Source organism: Monopterus albus, unplaced genomic scaffold (genome assembly GCF_001952655.1).
Source record: "Monopterus albus unplaced genomic scaffold, M_albus_1.0 scaffold205.1, whole genome shotgun sequence".
Lineage (NCBI taxonomy): Eukaryota > Metazoa > Chordata > Actinopteri > Synbranchiformes > Synbranchidae > Monopterus > Monopterus albus.
In genome coordinates, this window is record NW_018128085.1 from 508,373 (window position 1) to 526,589 (window position 18,217).

An 18,217-nucleotide genomic window follows, 5' to 3' on the forward strand; every position below is an offset into this window, starting at 1 on the left:
TGCGGCCGGCAGCTTGACTCGCCCTAAGAAGGCCGTGCCGGCCGGCTGCGGTGATGAGGAGGAGGAGGAAAGCATCATGGACACAGTGATGAAATACCTGCCAGGCCCGCTGCAAGACATGCTGAAGAAGTAGGTTAGTGATCTAGCTAATGCTAATGTTATCTAGCTTAGTTCATAGGCTACGTTCACATGGTTGGCTTAAATCAGGTTTTTTTTTTTGTTTCTTTTCTTTTTGTTTTTTTTTTCATATACAAGTATGTAAAAGTGAAAATATTGTGTGGTGTTAAGACATTTAAGTTTTACTGTGGGGAAAGGAATCAAATGTGAACCAGCAGTGTGAGTTCCAGCCGTTACACTGAGCTAGACTGACCTGATAGCCAAGGGAGCATTAGCTATGTGAAGCTTAAGCAGCTACGTGAAAGCAGAGGGGCTGAACACCGTGTTAGATGGTTTAGTCTTCTGGTCTGGGAGGTTTTGAGCTCCTTTTTTCTTCTCTGTGATAGCTGCAGAGTTTTATCATGGCACTGAAAAATAATCTTGCCCGCCATGATGTTCATTCAATTTGTACATAAATAAACAAATACATAATGAGCCTCCAGGTGGGCAAGCGATCATAAAAATATTATATAAATTATATTAACTTTGTCTGTCTCTAAAATAAAAAAGAAAATGTGATAACTTGATAAGCCATACTTTAAGGACATTTAAAAATAGTCGTGTGCTCTTAAAGCTAGTTTTGTGTTTGACCATGACCAGCCTTTGCACAGTGTTAGACATTCTCTGTAAAACCTACTGTTTAACTATACTACACTCCCACAATGGCCAACATAGAAATGTAAAACACCCACACAGTATAATGTTTAAAAATGTTTCTATTCCCCTGTTCACTGTGTCTTCTTCTTATGTCTTGCATGCCATCCGTCTGGACAAATCTGTTGTGTGAATAAGTACAAGCACACCCTCCTGCCCCTTTTACCCTCTTCATTGTCATGCAAACAATATTAAAGCAATAACTTCTATGTTTAAGTGTGTTTCCACCACATCAATATACTGTTAATATCAGAAATAAAAATATGTATGCATTCAGGAAATTTAATTTACAGATTTTCAGGGTTTTCTTTTTTGCTGTGCCATTGTTTTGATGACAGCCAAAACCTTAATGTTTTAGCCATAAAACCAGAAATTGCAGGACAGTGCATACTATATTACTACCATCAGAATCTACTACTAGAGAGAGAGAAAGCTGACTGAAATTGTATAAATAAATTATGTTTATATGATTTTTGAGCTATTATAAGCAGTTTTAACTTGAAAGTGGAGTATTAGAGTCTGGATTTTGCATCTTGTGATGATCTGTGAGAAAAACACACACATATTGAAGTGAAAACTGCAGTTTGGCTGCTGATGTAGTGTTGTAAGAGAAAATGTGAACAGATCTTTGATTCAGTTCTTCATATTGTTAGAATGAGCTGCCAAGTGCGACATGAAAATCCACAAGCAATAAAGGATTATTACGTATGTTTCTGCCTGAGATTCAATAAAAACTTAAAACCTTGCTCATGTACATTCAAAATGTGTTACCCTCTTTTCTCTGTGATGTGGGGTGGGTTTAAAAAAGGACATCCGCTGGAGAGGAAGATCAGGTCACTGTTACCTACTGTGGTCAGACACCTATAAAAATATTTGTGGTGTGTGATTATTTAGCAAAACATTTGCTACCACTGCACATTTTGACACACTGAATAAGCTGACACTATTTTTCATCACTAGCAGGGCTCTCAGGTGAAATCTGAGGGGAAAAATATTGACATCATTAAAAGTGCATGTTATTTAATGCAGTTTTCTTTTGCACTTTCACTACACAGTTAGGAGAGGAGCAGTGCTAGTCTGATGATACTGAACTGACTGTTGTAGTTCTTCTTTTTAGCCACAGAGTGTCACTGCTGCCTTTGCATTCTATGTGTCCAGACAAACTATCCAATCCAATATACAGTAAATATTATTTTCAAGTTTTATTTCATAAACAAAAGTTCAACCAAAAAGGGTGATCTAACAAAACACAGTCAACCACTAAAATATCAGAAAACACTCCACAGAACAGGACACACACAGACGAGTGGCAGGAGCAAAGTCAGCGTACTGTTTAGCCTTCAGTTACTTATTGTTTTTTAAATGTTTACATCCATAATTACCATTTGTTGGACAGCACCCACAGCACTGATGAAAAAGTAGCAAAGCAGTGATACTGTGTGATTTTACATTAAAGGGGTTATCTGATCCTTAAACATGGTGGAAGACCTTTTTTTTGTCTCAGTATCAGGTACAGTTGCTCACATCATGAAAATATGAAATGGTAGGATCCGTTTCACTTTCAAGTCTGCATCTGGTACCCTCTTTCTGAAAGAAATAGAGATCTAATAATTCTTGTGATTTTTACTAAAGAGAGCAACAATTTAGCTCTGTCTCTTGGTTGGCTGACCCTTCTTTTTCTCATCATTACCAACATATACTGGGGCACTGAGCTGGTATAAAAAACATACATAAGCATGCACTCATCATACAGTATTACCATTTTTCAGAAGGCCAGTGGTTGATTTAAGAACTGTTACAGCTAAACACATTTAAGTACCATTTCAAACTAATGTTTCTTTATTTGTATTTTGGTCTGTGTAATATAGACACTAAAGCTTCCCTGTGTTTTCTACCTCCGCCAAGGGCAGGAGTTATATTTCTGCTATTGTTTGTTTGTGTTAACAGTATAACTAAAACAGTAATGAACAGATTTTGATCAACAGAATAATTGATTCGATTTTAGTGCTGATCTGTGTCATAATTTAGATACAGGAATTCTTTAAAAATAATTCACCACTGTGAGTGCTGGAAAGGCTGCTTGACTGTCCATTCACTGTCAGTGAAAACCAAGTGCTGTCACTCATTACACCCTGCTGCGTGAGGCAGGCCCTGAAGGAGTCCAGCAAATGTGTGTGCTCGTTATCTGACCAAGCTAGCTCTATTAGCAGGCAGCTACATCTCATTGAGAGCATAGCAGCCCGTCGGTGAAGACGCTGGTGTTCCAGCTGCACATTATAGCTGCGTTTCCACTGTCGGAACTGAATGAGCTTCTCTGTGCAACAATCAGCCAGTAGCGGAGACTGTATAAAAAGTTTCTCAAGTGGCTGTCGAACAAGCAGAACACAAACTTGCAGAAATGTGACGTCTTCACGACTCACCGAAGCCCCTGTTTTACCCCTAGAACATTTTTCTTGAATAACTTTCAAAATAATAAATATATCAGCATCATTCCAAATGCCAGCAGTAGGTTTTCATGGTCAAGCAATCATACTGTGTAGGTCAAACTATCATGGCTTTTATGGCATTATGGGGAAACTGTGTTGCCCTTGGTGGAGGTTGCACTCTCTGAGTGCTGTCTAGTTTTAAATTTGTGTCTAACATCCATTACTGAAATACTCCAAACCTGAGTTGAGCTGTTTTAATGTGAAACTTATATTAAACAGTAAGTCAACAGTACCAACCATGTCATAAAGCACACTGTCTAGCTCCAGTAAATAAAAATAATCAACAAACCAGACCTGGTTGAAAGTGAAACACAAGTCCACTGAAATACTTGCAGGTTCTTCTGACTTACATAGTTGATGGTAGACATTTACTTTTACAGTAAATAACACGATGGTGTTTGTAAGATTTTACAGTGGCTCCACAGAATTTTGCTTTCAGTAAACAAAACCTGAATAGGCAGTTGCCATATGCAGTTAGCAGGATTTCTCTATAGAGACCACTAACAAAAATGCTGGATAATGTAACACTGTAAAGTGTAATCAGGGTGTTTATGTTTTTACTGCAACATTTCACACCAATAGTTACACTATGCAGCACAATCAATTCAAGTTATGTCAAGCATTTGAATGGATTCTGACTCTTCCCCAGGTCTGTCACAAATAAATATACAGCAACAAATCTCACAGTAGCCAGGTTTATAAATCTGTCAGTGACTGAAGGATCTGATTAGCTTAGTGTCTGAGTCCTGAAAATGCTATTTAGACTGAACAGGACAAAGGCTATAACATCCAGGTGAAAATCTGATATTATAGTATTTCTCAAGATGTTTAAAATTAAAATGGTACTTCAGCTTAGGTGTAAAATTAGTAGACAGCATTGAAGCAGCTGAAAAAAACTGCTGATATCAACTACTGACAGCACAACTCATTTACAGCACAATAATAATAATAATAATAATCAGAATTCATTCATCAGTAAAGACAGGGTTTGCTAAAACGAGGCCCGTAACCCTTCAAATGGGCCCCTCATCCAAAACCTGACCTCCAGCCCTTTATTAAAGAATCTAGACACTTAACAGGATATTAAAGGATTCAAAAAGTTCAGATATTGTTTGTCCAAGCCTAGAACCCAAGTCGAAATACAAACTGTAGAGCACAAACAAAGAACAAATCTCACTTTCTGGATGCACTGAAATCTCACAGTGACTGCTGATCAATCTATTTGGATCCTCTAGTATCTGATAAAAAAAAGTCTAGAAAGCAGAAAGAGTTGAAATGTTTTCTGAACCTCAGTAAACCGAAGCAGATGGTCATGGTTTTTTGGGTTGGATTTCAGAGGGTTTGAGGGTGAAGACGGTTATGAGACGAGGTTTCAGAAAGATGATGGAGGTCGAAGAGGAACAGAAAATTGAAGGTAGCCGTGGTTTCTACACATCTGTCCGAGACTTAGGGATGATGGGCCCTCCCTCAAGCCTTCTCTTTCTTACTGTAGTTGGAGAGACACAGGAAGAAGAACAAAAGAAAGAGAAAGAGAAACAGGTGAAAGGATGTGAGGAGAGGAGGAAAGAAGGGAGACAGGTATAAGAAGGAAAAAAATTTAAATTAGAAGCCCTGAAATGTTTATCATCACCATCTTTAACAAAAGCCAAGCAAGTTGGCCTGCCTTTTTTACTTTAGATGAAGCCGGAAGCAAGGCAAATGAAAATACAGGGGAAGCTTTCAAAAAGCAGGAAAGAAAGATTGCAGGCACTTTTCTTCAAGTGACTGAAGTAGATGACCTTAAAGAGTCATTGAAACAAACAAGCATAAAGAACAGGAGAACGAGGTAGGCTGGTGATGAGAGCAGGGCTGGATTAACCCACTATAGGGCCCAATATTGAGGTAAAAGTCCCCCACCCCACCCTATATAGAGAGTGTGAAGCTGACATCACACCATGTTGAATTTTGGGTAAATGTGCCATGTTTGGTGCATCACACTCATTATCCATCATAGATATATACGTAACATACATCTATATGTTAATTAAAAAATATTATCCCATACAGTTCCAGTACAGCACTGGAAGCTTCAACTACATCCCAGTTTCAGTTTGAGGACAGACAAAACAGAAACGGACTGATCTGCAAAGTTTGTGTCATCTGCCGACAGCTGCTAGCTAGCATTAGCTCCTGAACTGAGAGCTGAAATGAGAGTCATTTTTCAGCCTGTTGCTCTCGTCGTCAGGATGTCGAGGTCCACTTTGAGTTAGATACAGTCAGCTAAGGTTATCCATCTTGAATTACCATAATCAGTAAAGTGAGATCTAAATGATTTAAGCAACTTTTTAACCAAACAAAACAAGAATCTATGCAGGTAAATACAGCGTGTAACTCCAAAAACGGCACCCCTGTCCCAACATTCAATACGGCGTGACATACCTTATAGGACCCCCAGATGGAAAGAGATGCAAAAGATTACTCATTTTGTGTCTCCTTGTGGTTGTTTTCTATCTTGTTGCGGCCAGTCTGAAATCATGAGTGTCTTTGCAGTCATTTTGCATCACTTGGTGGTTGTGTTGCCTCTCTGAGGTCATTTTGTGTCTTAACTGAACTTCATAGAGACTGCATTTCATCATCCGGCCTGCTTGATAATCCATCCTGCACCAGGGCAGCTACCCAGTTTGCCTGGTTGGTAATCCATGAGAGCAGCTTTTATAAGAGAGGAGGAGATCCCAAAAGTTCAGCAGAGAATGTAGAATTTCTGCAGAAAGTGCAGGAATGATAAAAATACCAGACAAGGAACAGAGAAAGATCCAAGTAAAAAGGCCACAGAGAAGGATAATACAGGCATTATAGCCAAAGATTAAACAGCAGCACAGATTTTCTAATTGGAAGGCGATGTGAGAACAGTAGACAGTTTCATCCTGTCTAATTCGATTTCAAAGGCACAACATTATGGATGCTGTTATCCAGTTGGCAATTCAGTGACTTGCTCAACAGAATGTCACTAGGACATACAACAGAAACAAACCTGTGCTTTCTATTGGCCATTTTGGGATAATAATCTTAATATGTGGGGCTTATTTTTTATAATTCAAAAATAAAGGTTATTTTATTCTTGCAGCAACATGAGTGATATTTCTCAGTCAGGATTACTTTTGTTTTGCTTTAGTTGTTATGAAAAGAGTATAGTGTTTTCTGATTCTTTTAGATAGCGGATACATTTATTTCCCGGCTTTTGGCTCTGCCAGATTTCAGGATTGTCCAGTTTCTTGTCTTTTTGGACAGGGGGTTCAAAATATCGAGAACATGAGGCAAGAAAAAACAATCTGATTATAACAAGGACTGGAGAGCAACAGCAGCTAAGTTTGGGAGAAACTAAGTGGCCTTTGCAACCAGCGATGACTAGAAGAGGAGAAGGAAAGTGATGAGGTGGTGTGGAAAAGCAACAGAAACTCTCAGCGGAGTATGACAGGAGGTGGCAGCGCGCTAGGAAAACAACCAGGAGAGTTTGGCACAAGAAAGACTAGGCTGAGGGGTTATACGGTGCTGTGCTTGTGTTTCAGCTGTTTTCTTTACTTAGTCTTGGACTTGAACTTTTTCCCGAAGGCCCTCTCCAGCTCAGGAACAGACAGAGTGAAGGTGAAGGAGCCATCGGACTCCGACCTGACGGCCCGGGCTTAAAGATGACGAGGGAAGGAAACATTGTGAGAAATGATGACACATACTTCATTTCAAATAGTTTGTGACACAGTATGAGCAGATTATAAAACCAACAGAAATAAAACAGAATTTAACTCTAAAGGAACAGAGCTGAATATACTGTATTTCCTACCAGGCTATTGTTATTGCAACTCAGGTACCACTTCACTGACTGTCTCTCTTTTTCAATGCTTTGAACACTGAGGGTAAACACAAAACCTCGTCCAAATTAATGAGATCAAGTAATGATGCCTTCCATGTCCAAAGGGCTACCGACTCCATTTTGTAAGGCCACAGTTTATCCACTTGTCATACAAAATCACCAGCATGATTGGTGCATAGAAAGAAAGTCTTCCTCAACTACTTTTATTTTGTCCTCTCTCTCATGCAATCAGCCTTTTCTTAGTACTGATGTCATAACTTAGGAAGGCTCTGGTTTGATTGGCCGGGGCCTTCTGGCTGCACTACTGAGTCAAGGGCCGATGATATCACTGTTTCTTCTATTAGAGCCTGATTAAAGTAGAACTCAATGAGATATAGTGAAGATAAAGTGTCAGCACTGACGCATGTAACAGCCAGCGCCACCGACTGAAATACTACAGAAAGACTGTGTACAAGTTCTGGAACCAGTTAAAGCATAGTGAGGTGACTCCATCATCAAATACTGTATAGACTTGAAATGTTACGTTTGAGTCCAGCCCAAGGATTTTTGTCATGTTCCCAAATCGGTTTCTGTGTGTGTGTGTTCATTAATCTGCTCCCAAGACTCAGCGTGTTGTGTGTGTAACCCACCCAAGTCGTTGTTGCTCATCATGGCGTTGGAGCCTCGGAGGCGTGGCCCCTGCTGGGTGAAATGGTAGCCAAACTTCAAAAGTGTGGTGTTTTTCTCAAGCATGCTGGCGATCTCCATCTCCACCTTGTTGCCCAGTGGCTGGCTCTGGAGTTTGCAGAGAGAGGGAAGGGTGAGGAACGACAGGGACGGATGTTGAGATGGACTGAGTGGGGAAAATAAAATGATTTGTGGCAGTGAGATAGAAATGTTAGGGGAAAGGTGAGTCAAAGAGAGACAAAAGGCATTCACAAACTGAACACCAATGTCTGGATACAGCGGTGACCTCTATGGCAACAGAGGATGAAGTGCCGGGGGGAAACCAGCTATTCCAGCCTCAGTTTTATATAAATGACTCAATCACTGTGGCCAAATGGAAAAGAAGTACATGAGAAAGGTGACAAATCAGAACCAAATGAGTTATTTGAACTCATCAGTGAGTGGTGAGTCACAGACGCAAAACTACACAGTATGACACACCAGAGCGCAATCTAAGAGGATTAGACTGAAGTGGCAAAGATGGCCTATGTACATTACCCAACACACTTACCCACACACACATTTCTGTGTGTAATGTGTAAACAAGTCTGCATGTACTCTATGTACTGTAAGTGGGTTGTGTGTATCTGTTTGTACCTGATTGTCTATCTTGAGCTCCTGTAGTGTGGTGTTATACTGCAGTGACTCTATGAGGGCCAGGATTCCAGTCCCTGTAACGAAGTTGGACTCAACGTTCAGGCTCTTAAGTGTTGTGTTCACCTTCAACATCTCCGCCAGGGCCTGAGGAAACACACAACACACACCGTGTCACTCACTGCTTTGCAGACATTTGCTCATATGACTGGTTTATTAGGTACAGTAGTAAAAAAAAAAGCAGGAAGTGGTAGAGGGATGATATGTAACGTAAGTTATCAGGAAGATCCAATCCCCACTACATCTAGTTTAAATGATGCCTCCCGCCCTTTACACAAGAAATGTTAGCTTCTTCCCTCTGGACTGAGGTTTTTAGTTCCAAGGTGTGGAACAAAGCATCACTGAAATGAATAAGCTGCAATAATATTTGTTACTTATTTAGTTGAGTGATTATTATTGTAATTTCTCCCTCTCATATATGTCCTGATCGGTGGAGCCTTGGGGGCGGCTGTGGCTCAGGAGGGAGAGCGGGTCGTTTCCTAACCGGAGAATTAGCGGTTCGATTCCCGGCTTGTCCAGTCAACATGTCGAAGTGTCCTTGAGCAAGACACTGTACCCCCAGTTGCTCCCGGTGATGTCACCGGTGTGTATATGTGTCTGTGTGTGTTTGGGAGTGCGAATGGGTGAATGGCCAAATAGTGTGAAAGCGCTTTGAGTGAGCTGTAAAGCATAGAAAGGCGATATACAAATATAAGACCATTTACCATTTGAGTACTTTTATCATGCTGTCTTGTGTCATATTTGTTTGTGTGTTATCTTGCTGCAAAACAAATCTACCTACAGGTACAAATAAAGTAACCTAACTATCTTGATGAAAATGTTATCAGCTATACAATATAATACTGTTTTATTAGTGCCATTATCACAGTACCTGACAACAAACAAAGGTGGCTGCTTGAGAAAGTACCACAACACATGATTTCTTCCAACCAACATAGGATTTGCAAGTGTAGAGATACTTAAAATGAATGCCTTGAAAAAGAAAAGCGTGTTGGAATAACAGTATAACACAAGCAGAGAATGTGTCTCTAGATGCAGTGCTACCCACAAACCACCAGATACGAGATGAGTTTAACTTCTGATCCTCTGTACTTCAGAGAAATGGAGCATTGCAGTGTTACAACTATGACTTACAAAGGCTACAGGGTCGTTGCTTCGGGTTCCTACAATACTGAACCTCTCCACCACAGTGTTCTTCATCAGAGCCTCAGCATACGCCTTCAGAGTCGGGATGGGGATGTTCTGTGTACAGAAAAACACAACGCCAAACATATTGCAATTCACTTCTTCTCAGATCAAAAAAAAACAGTTCCTGAGACATTTCGATTGTAATGTTTTTTTTTCAGGAGATTCTGCTTCTGTGATTTTGTTAATAGTTAAGCTGTTGTTGTCTGCACTGCACCTCTGAGGCAACAAACGTTACATACATATTATAGACAAAACTGATGGTGTAACATTAAAAGTATTAAAATATTTTGTTCATAAAATGCCTAAAATAACTAAATTTTTTATTTAAATTAGTTTATTTCTTGAAAAAGTAGCTTTTGTCTGAAAATTAAAATCTGAAAACAATGTTTTGCACTGATATATGTATTAATAATAAGTATTATTATTATTATGTTAGCCTGACAGAGTTTCATTTAGAACAGAAGTAAACCCAAATCAAAGCCTGGTGTTACTGACTCTGTAAACACAGCATTAAACTCAAATCCTCTTGTCAACATGGTATGAACACACACACTTACCCTGATGTTGTTGAGGTTGACCTCGACCAGGTCAGGGTCATTCCTCTTTATTCTCAGCAGAGTTTCCTCTACATCAGTGGAGTTGGGTTCCTCATCTGGGACTGGTTTATACTGGGTGCACTGGATCACACCTGGGATACAAAAGAATTACAGTGCACCTCTTATGTACAACAGCACAAGGTGTGTGGGAACAACACGCATTAACATGTCTGTAGTGTTTTCCCTATTTGAATCGCCTTCATTAGAAGTTCAGGTCTACCAGTTTCCAGATCTACTTGAGCCAACACTATAAACAGTATTACCTCAATAGTTGAGACCTGAGAGCCTGTTAATGCTTCTGCCTGCAGTTCTTGCCAAACTAAACATCTCTGTCTATATTGCTCATGGAAGGTTTGCCACAGTCAGCGATGACTGGCTGGCTCAGACGTAAACGTTCTCAGGGCATGTCATCCCTTAACTTACAAAATCACTATAAAACATTTACTTTGTTTTTTAAGTAACTTTTAATGTTCCAGCATATATGCTAACCATTTGTAAAAGGACACCATAGCATATGTTATTTTGTTTATCTGACTCAGTTTTCCATTATTTATCATATGGTATAAAATAAACTTCTGCATTAATCTTAATGAATTTGCAACTTTTACTAAAATACTAAAAGTGACAGTTTACTATTCAAAATCCAAGCAAGTTGAAAGTCCCTTAATATTCCTTTTGTGTGGCAGTGAAATGACCAAAACACCTTTTGCTAATCAATTCAGGAGGTAATTAATATCTGGAAGTGAGATGCTCAGTCTCTGCATGTTCTCTCTACGTATCTACCTGTGTACTTAGTACTTTTAATGTGTACATCTGTTTAACTTGTGCAACTATAAGTGAGCATGGATGAAGCACAAACAGATTGAGCCTATTATCTTAAAATGGTAAAACAAAGATCCTGCCAACATGAGATCACTTCACTTCATTCCAGTCCAAGTCAGCTCAAGGCAACATTTTTCTGGAGTGAGGTGATATTCTCTTCAAACCAGCTGAGTGATCTGCTGCATCTCAGGTTGTTTTTTTACTCGTTTCTCAAAAATCCATGCACCAGCTGTATCTGTGTTTAAATCAAGTGAAGACAGCCTGGGCAGCTGGCTGATTTCTCCAACCAAAGACTCAGTAACATATAGTAAAATAAAAGAATACAGTGCGTACTGTTGAGGCCTTGCTTGTTGACTATGGTGCTGCTGGCCAGGGCTTCATAATACTGCTGGTTACTCATCAGGGTGTGCATGCCCAGGATGGCTGGAAGACAGAACAAGGATGTAAAGAATGAAGGGAATGGACAGTCAGGAAAGGAGGAGAGAAGGGGATGATGAAAAAGACTGTTTTGCTACTGTACAGCTAAACAGAGGCCAACCATGCTAATACAGACAGCATAAAAGTACTTGCAGCCTTACAAGCAGGTCAAGCCAGAAACTCCCAGTTTTAACAATTGCGAGGTCTCAGGTGCCATAGTTTAATAGAATTGTCTTCTGCAGACAGAGCTGAGGTCATGCCCTCTGTTGGCTGACTACAGGTCAGTATGACACCCCCTAATGGCTGTTAAGGTATCAGCCTGTGAAGCCACACAACAAAGACCTGGCAGCAGTGAATCTGACAATTATCATCTTGTTGGTTTGTGAGAAAACAGACATAAACAGGGAACAGCAGCTACCAAGTTGCTCTTAGTAGACAGGGGATTGTTTTTTATCCTCAACAACTGCTAAGGACTAGCTGTGCTCCTGAAATTCTTCTCATTTTCAATTTTTGTGCGGTGTTGTTACCACGGTGATAAATTTCTGCTACTAATGACAGTAGCGATGTGGAGCGGAGACTTTGGCAGCGGTTAAAACAAAATGCGTCTACATACTGTAAAAATATGCTGCTCACAAAGCTATTTAATGCAATGACCTTTCACATGTTGACTAAAAAAATGGCTTCTCCCTGTCAATAAATTTTCAAAACCTTATTTTCAATAGCAACAGGCTTTATTTGCTGGGACTCGCATTGTAATGAATTAACGCCTGTTTGTTGTTATGATGATCCAATTTATCAAAATAAATGTTAAAGGTAAATGAGACCTCATACTCTTAACTGCAGTGTATAAACTGTATACATGTTGTCAGTCACTGATACATTATGGCAATGTACTGAAAATGTGCACATGCAACACAATGTTTGCCACAGTAATGACATCTGTCATGCATTACACAGACTCTGGCTGCGAGCGCAGCTGCATGGTTTTGGCTAAATGTTTGTTTGTACACAAGCTTACAATGTGAACATGCAAACGCCGTGTGCAGTCTACAGGTACCCCGGATGGCGTTCAGTTAGCGAGCACAGAGATCCAGCAGGGATAGTGGGGATGAAAGGACTGATGGAAAGCTGAAGGGGAAGGGTCGAGAGAAGGTGGAGTGAGAGCTAGAGGAGATGAAGAAGAGTTACACTGAGGGAAGGTTTATTCACAAGGGCAGGATGGTGTGTTTACACTGACTAATGTAAGGAGATGTGCAAAGGATGAAGATGAACACCTGCATTTTAGTATATTTAACAATACACATCAAAATTATGAATATCATGCAGCAGCGTCTATGCATGTATTTGAGTATATACTTTATAAGTGAGCGTTATTAAAAAAGTTGGGTCAAAATCAGATTAAAAAATGAATGTAATAGCCTGGTGATAACAAAAAAAAGCTGTAAATCTTATGTATATATACATACAGTATGCATCTGTGAGGAGATGTGTTCGAAGGCGTGAGTGTGTATGTTACCTGCAATATCACACAGTTCAGCATCAGTAGCACTAGCCAGGGCTTCTTCTAGTTCCGGCTCCAGAGTCACACTCTCTATAATGGGGTCCACTAGATTACAAGTACTGCTACTACTATAATCACTAGTACCACTAGCATTACTGTAAATCCTGGCTAATAACAGCTGACAGATACTTTATGTCCCCTTTATGAATGACAGCTTCCCTGTACTTACACAGGTGTTTTAACTTAAACTTGACACTGTACTGTTACTCAGGTCGAAGCTGGGCGGAGCTTTGCTATTCTTGAGTGTCAAACAGCCATAGAAAAAACTCTGGGAACTTCACAGTTTACTTGGTGCTAAACAATTCCTAAGTCAATAGGAATTACAGAGACAGCGAGACTTGTTAAAGAACTTAATTTGAAATATTGTATATATAACACTTGGTGCAAATGTCAAACTGATGTGAAGTAAATGTGAGCCAGAGCCAGTCCTGTTGCCCAAAGCAGCTCTCTTACATAACAGCTGAGTCATACAAGGTGCATGTGGCCTCATGTCATATCTGACTACATGCTGTCATCACTGACTGAATGTAAAGACCCTGAAATGTCTTTCTCTTCTGATAGGTCTGCTATGTCTCTTTGTGTGAGCATGATCAGCTCCCCGTGTTTCAACCGGACATTTCTGACCCCCATTCAAACATAAGTCAGGAGCAGCGGAGTCATGAGTTCGGGCTGGAGAACAGTTGGCGTCTGGGAGTCCACCAAGTCCACTCTCGATTCAGGGTAGAACTTAATTTCAAAACATTGTTTAGCTCACGCTTAGAGTTGTGTGACAAGTAAATATCAAACTGATTAAATTCTTACAAAGGAGCAAACTGTGGTGAGCTTTGTCTCTGCATGAATGGAGAGTGACCACGAGGGGAGCAGTAAATAAAAAACACAGCGTGGCTGTGAGTGACATGATGACAGAAAGCTTTGAATCTGGCACTTCCACAAGAAGAACCATAAGTTAAATGCCTTGCTCAAAGGCACCCTGACTGTGGATACGGATGGGCAGCAGATTGTTAAACATTCACCAACCTACACCGGCAGTTTTACTGCTGGTCTGTGAAACTCTGTGTGAAATCTTCTATAGTACTGGGCTTATTATTTATGATGATACTTTTTTTTATCATTTTTGATTTTTTTCAATACATCTACAAAATTGGAGGCTCCATCTTCCCTTTAAGCTCAAACTTTGGTAACACCATTATCTTTAATATTTAGGGAAACCAAATAACATGGACCTTCCATGCGTCACCAGTGCTTCCACCCAGGGATAAACAACTTTTCATCTACATAGATATAGTATGAGTAGAAAAGCCCCTACCTCTCTTCTCCCCTGTGAACGGCACCAGGTCTTCTCTGTCAGGATGCTCCTTGGCTTGTTTCTCCAGATGGGCCAGGAGGTCATCTCTCTGAAACGTTCCCGTCGGAGCTTTCTTAGTCTGGTCCTTTTGCCGCATCCCAGCTGGCAATAGTGCATTCTAGACAAGGACAGGAGATTACATCATTTAATGGACTGGAACTGGGCATTAGAAAAGTGAATTTGTTTTTCCCTAGTTTGTCTCGCTTCTCTCTTCCTGTCTTAATAGTTTAGACCAGTCATATCTAGCAACATCAGTGCAGAACAAATCTCTCCAGGATTTCCTCCTTCCTAAAGCAACACTACACAGTAAAACAGTAAACCACTATACAGTATATCTTCCATTATAGTTGATGTTACATGGTTTGTGGTTATGTGAGTGGAAAGGATTTAGTCTTTAATTCGGAAGAAGCAACAGTACAGGACATGTGACTGATGTGAAATGATGCACTGTTCTCTACATGTATCTAGACAATAACACCAAATCAATTTTAAAAAGAGGAAAGAAGTTAGCAGTTGGCAAGTTTAAAGGACAAGAGCACACAACCCCAGTGAAAGAAGATACTCACTTCATTCACAATACCATAAAAATATGTCAAAGACTCATTTAAAAAAATTTTAACATATTATAGGAGAGAGATGTAGAAATGCAACATATTTCAGTCTCAAAGCAAACTCATCTAGATGTCAGGATGGTGGTACTGTACATTATCTGTGCTCTGGTTAATGTAACTCTCACATGAGGACCTCTCTCTATTCTATGCCACAGGACCAAGACGATTCCCAGAGTGTTGCTGCACAGCCTGAAGCAACATTTAAAACCAAGCCCCTTCAAAGCGCTACTTATAGCGTCATATCTTATCGGTCCTCTCTGCACTCAAGAGGCCGTTCTCTGTCTCACTCATTCATTTTGCTTGTCACTCATCTGCCTTCAGTCATTTTTAATATGAAGCTTCCAAAAACCCACCAAATAATTTAGTCAGATCACATTAACATGATCATCTTTAATGATGAAGTTTAAATAAATAAAAAAAACTCTCTCTCAGCACTTCCAGCAGTGGTCCAGAGTCCACAGTAGCATTTCTAGTAAAGCTAAGTATATATCACACCACCGTTAATGCTAATCTTTCTATGCCTCACAGCTCTATTAGCTAGAGATTACTGGACTCTTACACTCCTGTAGCGCAGCTTAAAGTGTTGAGGGTGAGGAACAAATGCCAACACTGTCATTTTCTGTGATTTTAGAAATATCACCAGTGATCTACGGTATATGTGATTTGTATTTACCCAGTACAGATCAAATCTAATTAAAATATTAAAAGATCTCAGAGTTCAAGTAACACCCACAGGGATGTGAACATGGTCTTGGCTGTACTGTGTGTATGACATTTATCTCACAGCTGGCAGATTTTTGTTTTTCTGTCCAACATGACGGGGCTTTTTCAGTGGCTTACTGGAACTGATGTGAGGAGCTGCTGGGAAGGTTACAGCGTGCTCCAAAGGAAAAGGGCACTTTACTGTTGTGCAACAGGTTACCCACATAAACAGGCACAAACAAGGTAAGCACAGACGCACTGCCTCTCACGGTTTCTTCTGGTTATGTCATGAGTCCCTCGGGTCACTCACTGCTGGCCTCGGTCTCTCTAACACACACACACACACAGCCCTGCACATGATACCCTTCCAGCTATTTCTTTGGCAATGAGAGGGGCTCCAGTCCCTTTATGAACAGTTAGACATCCATCAGGAAGCTATTACAGCTGCTGTCACCGCCTTAACCCCTGATATATCACTGAGGGTATGAAGTTGGTGGAAGATGTATCAAATGTAGAGATAAACACAGCAGCAGAAAATACACACAAGCATAACTGATGTACTGTTCCTAATGTGTCACGGCCAATACAATACAGTGAGTACACTCAGTACAACCTGAGAAATACTATAAATGACAGAGAAAAGGTGACTAAACATAAGACAACCAGACTAATTAAGGGCAGGGTACTCTTTAAAAATCTCTTTGTTTCACTTTAGCCTTTATAAAGTGTCTCCTACACTTGATCTCTTATTTGACTAATAGTTTCAAATGGATTCATGAATTCATTATTTCTTTAGACAAATTATCCATAAAATATCAAAAATAGCAATAAATGGTAACTGTGACATCTTCAAACTTTTCTGTGTGTGCATGTCTGTGCGCGCATTAGCATAGGTTACCGACCCCGCCAATGCCCAGAACAGTGCATGAGGCAGCAGGGCCGTGTGCACACATCTCAAATCACATAGAAATGAAAAGGAGAAGCTGAGAAAGCCAGGCATGCTATAACAAAAATCTAAAGACAGTGGAACAACGAACTGCAAAACAAAGAAAAACTTTAGTTGTGAAGTGCTGAACAACAAATGAGCTGCCATATTCAGTAGCGTCAGTAGTGGATGTAAAATAAAACAAAAAGACGCACAGGATGATCTTACTCGTTCAGTGAACACTGTATAAGGAGAAGGGTGCACAGCTGATGAATGAAAAAGATGGTCTGAGCTCAAATCTGAGGCAACAAAGTGAAGACGGAAGACAGACGCTGAGCAGTGAGGAGGACAGGCTGGCCCTGTTGGCTGCTGCAACCGCTTAATTCCATATGGCCAGTTACAGGTTTATTTCAGATGTTACAGTTCTGACCAAATCACTGCACGCCCTCAAACAACAATTTGAACGTTTCTCCTATTGTCTTAAGTATATTGTAAAAAACAGTGTAAACCAAAATATGTGGGTCATCATATACACTCAGGACATCATCTTCTATGTGATTAAAGGCAGTAAAAGAATACAGACTCTCACCAGTCTATGATCACATTGTTCAGTAGTACTAGCTGCCCATTAGACTCTGCATTGGCTGGTTTTGTCTACACAGCATTCAAAGCCCATGAGCTGCCACTGAACCAATACTGCAGAAAACATCATACCCAGCCATTTACTGTGTATGTTCAAGGACATTAAACACACAACACAGTGCGACTGGCTAAAAAGAGAAATTACCCACTAACAATTGATGATTCAGTTAAAAACAAGAACCTTTAGCTGTAGCGATATACGGTGTACTGCAGTATACTACATCAGGGAACTCTGCTGAGCCTGTATGACCCTGGAGCTCTCCATCAACACCAACACAGCCACAGGAATGGTGTATTATGGGCTTTAGAGACTTACGTCAGGATCCAGCTCCTCTAATTCATCCTCTAACCGCTGCAGCTCTTCCTCCGAGAGCTTCTTCAGCAACTCGTCCTCGTCGACATCCCTGTACTTCTCCATCTCTTTCCTCACCACCGACATGATGGACAGCACGCCTGCACAAATTAATGATGTTACTTCAAAAAGATACAAGGCGGGTGATACACAAATTTAAAGCATAAGTGCCTGGTTGAACTTTGTTGGAGGATTACAGGACGTCAAATGTCAGCAGCATTGAGCTAAAAATAAATTCTGAATTATGGCAGTAAGAGTTGCTTTCACTGTATCCTAAAATACTGATATTATTTTTAACTTTCCATCCATCCATCCATTTTCCTCCGCTTATCCGGGACCGGGTCGCGGGGGCAGCAGTCTAAGCAAAGATGCCCAGACTTCCCTCTCTCCAGACACTTCCTCCAGCTCCTCCGGGGGAGTGCCGAGGCGTTCCCAGGCCAGCTGAGAGACATAGTCCCTCCAGCGTGTCCTGGGTCTTCCCCGGGGCCTCCTCCCGGTGGGACATGCCCGGAACACCTCCCTAGGAAGGCGCCCAGGAGGCATCCGAAACAGATGCC

At 40.5% G+C, this 18,217-nt stretch overlaps 2 protein-coding genes across 2 annotated transcripts in view; one reads left to right on the forward strand and one right to left on the reverse strand.

The window, feature by feature from the left end:
- The window catches only part of LOC109970681 (complexin-1), an 11,461-nt gene extending 9,900 nt beyond the window's left edge, over positions 1 to 1,561 (forward strand). The window contains 2 exon segments of the mRNA XM_074527673.1: positions 1 to 133; positions 949 to 1,561. The exon segment at positions 1 to 133 is cut by the window's left edge and continues 39 nt beyond it. Of these exon segments, the coding sequence (XP_074383774.1) occupies positions 1 to 133 (133 nt within the window). The 3' untranslated portion in view covers positions 949 to 1,561.
- Positions 1,562 to 3,391: 1,830 nt separating this feature from the next.
- The window catches only part of tmod1 (tropomodulin 1), a 21,656-nt gene continuing 6,830 nt past the window's right edge, over positions 3,392 to 18,217 (reverse strand). The window contains exons 4-12 of the mRNA XM_020618457.1: positions 17,625 to 17,761; positions 14,390 to 14,546; positions 13,039 to 13,128; positions 11,439 to 11,528; positions 10,245 to 10,375; positions 9,634 to 9,741; positions 8,443 to 8,586; positions 7,770 to 7,914; positions 3,392 to 4,782 (exon numbers count right to left, since the gene is read on the reverse strand). Of these exons, the coding sequence (XP_020474113.1) occupies positions 4,724 to 4,782; positions 7,770 to 7,914; positions 8,443 to 8,586; positions 9,634 to 9,741; positions 10,245 to 10,375; positions 11,439 to 11,528; positions 13,039 to 13,128; positions 14,390 to 14,546; positions 17,625 to 17,747 (1,047 nt within the window). The 5' untranslated portion in view covers positions 17,748 to 17,761 and the 3' untranslated portion in view covers positions 3,392 to 4,723. The remainder of the gene's footprint in view (positions 4,783 to 7,769; positions 7,915 to 8,442; positions 8,587 to 9,633; positions 9,742 to 10,244; positions 10,376 to 11,438; positions 11,529 to 13,038; positions 13,129 to 14,389; positions 14,547 to 17,624; positions 17,762 to 18,217) is intronic.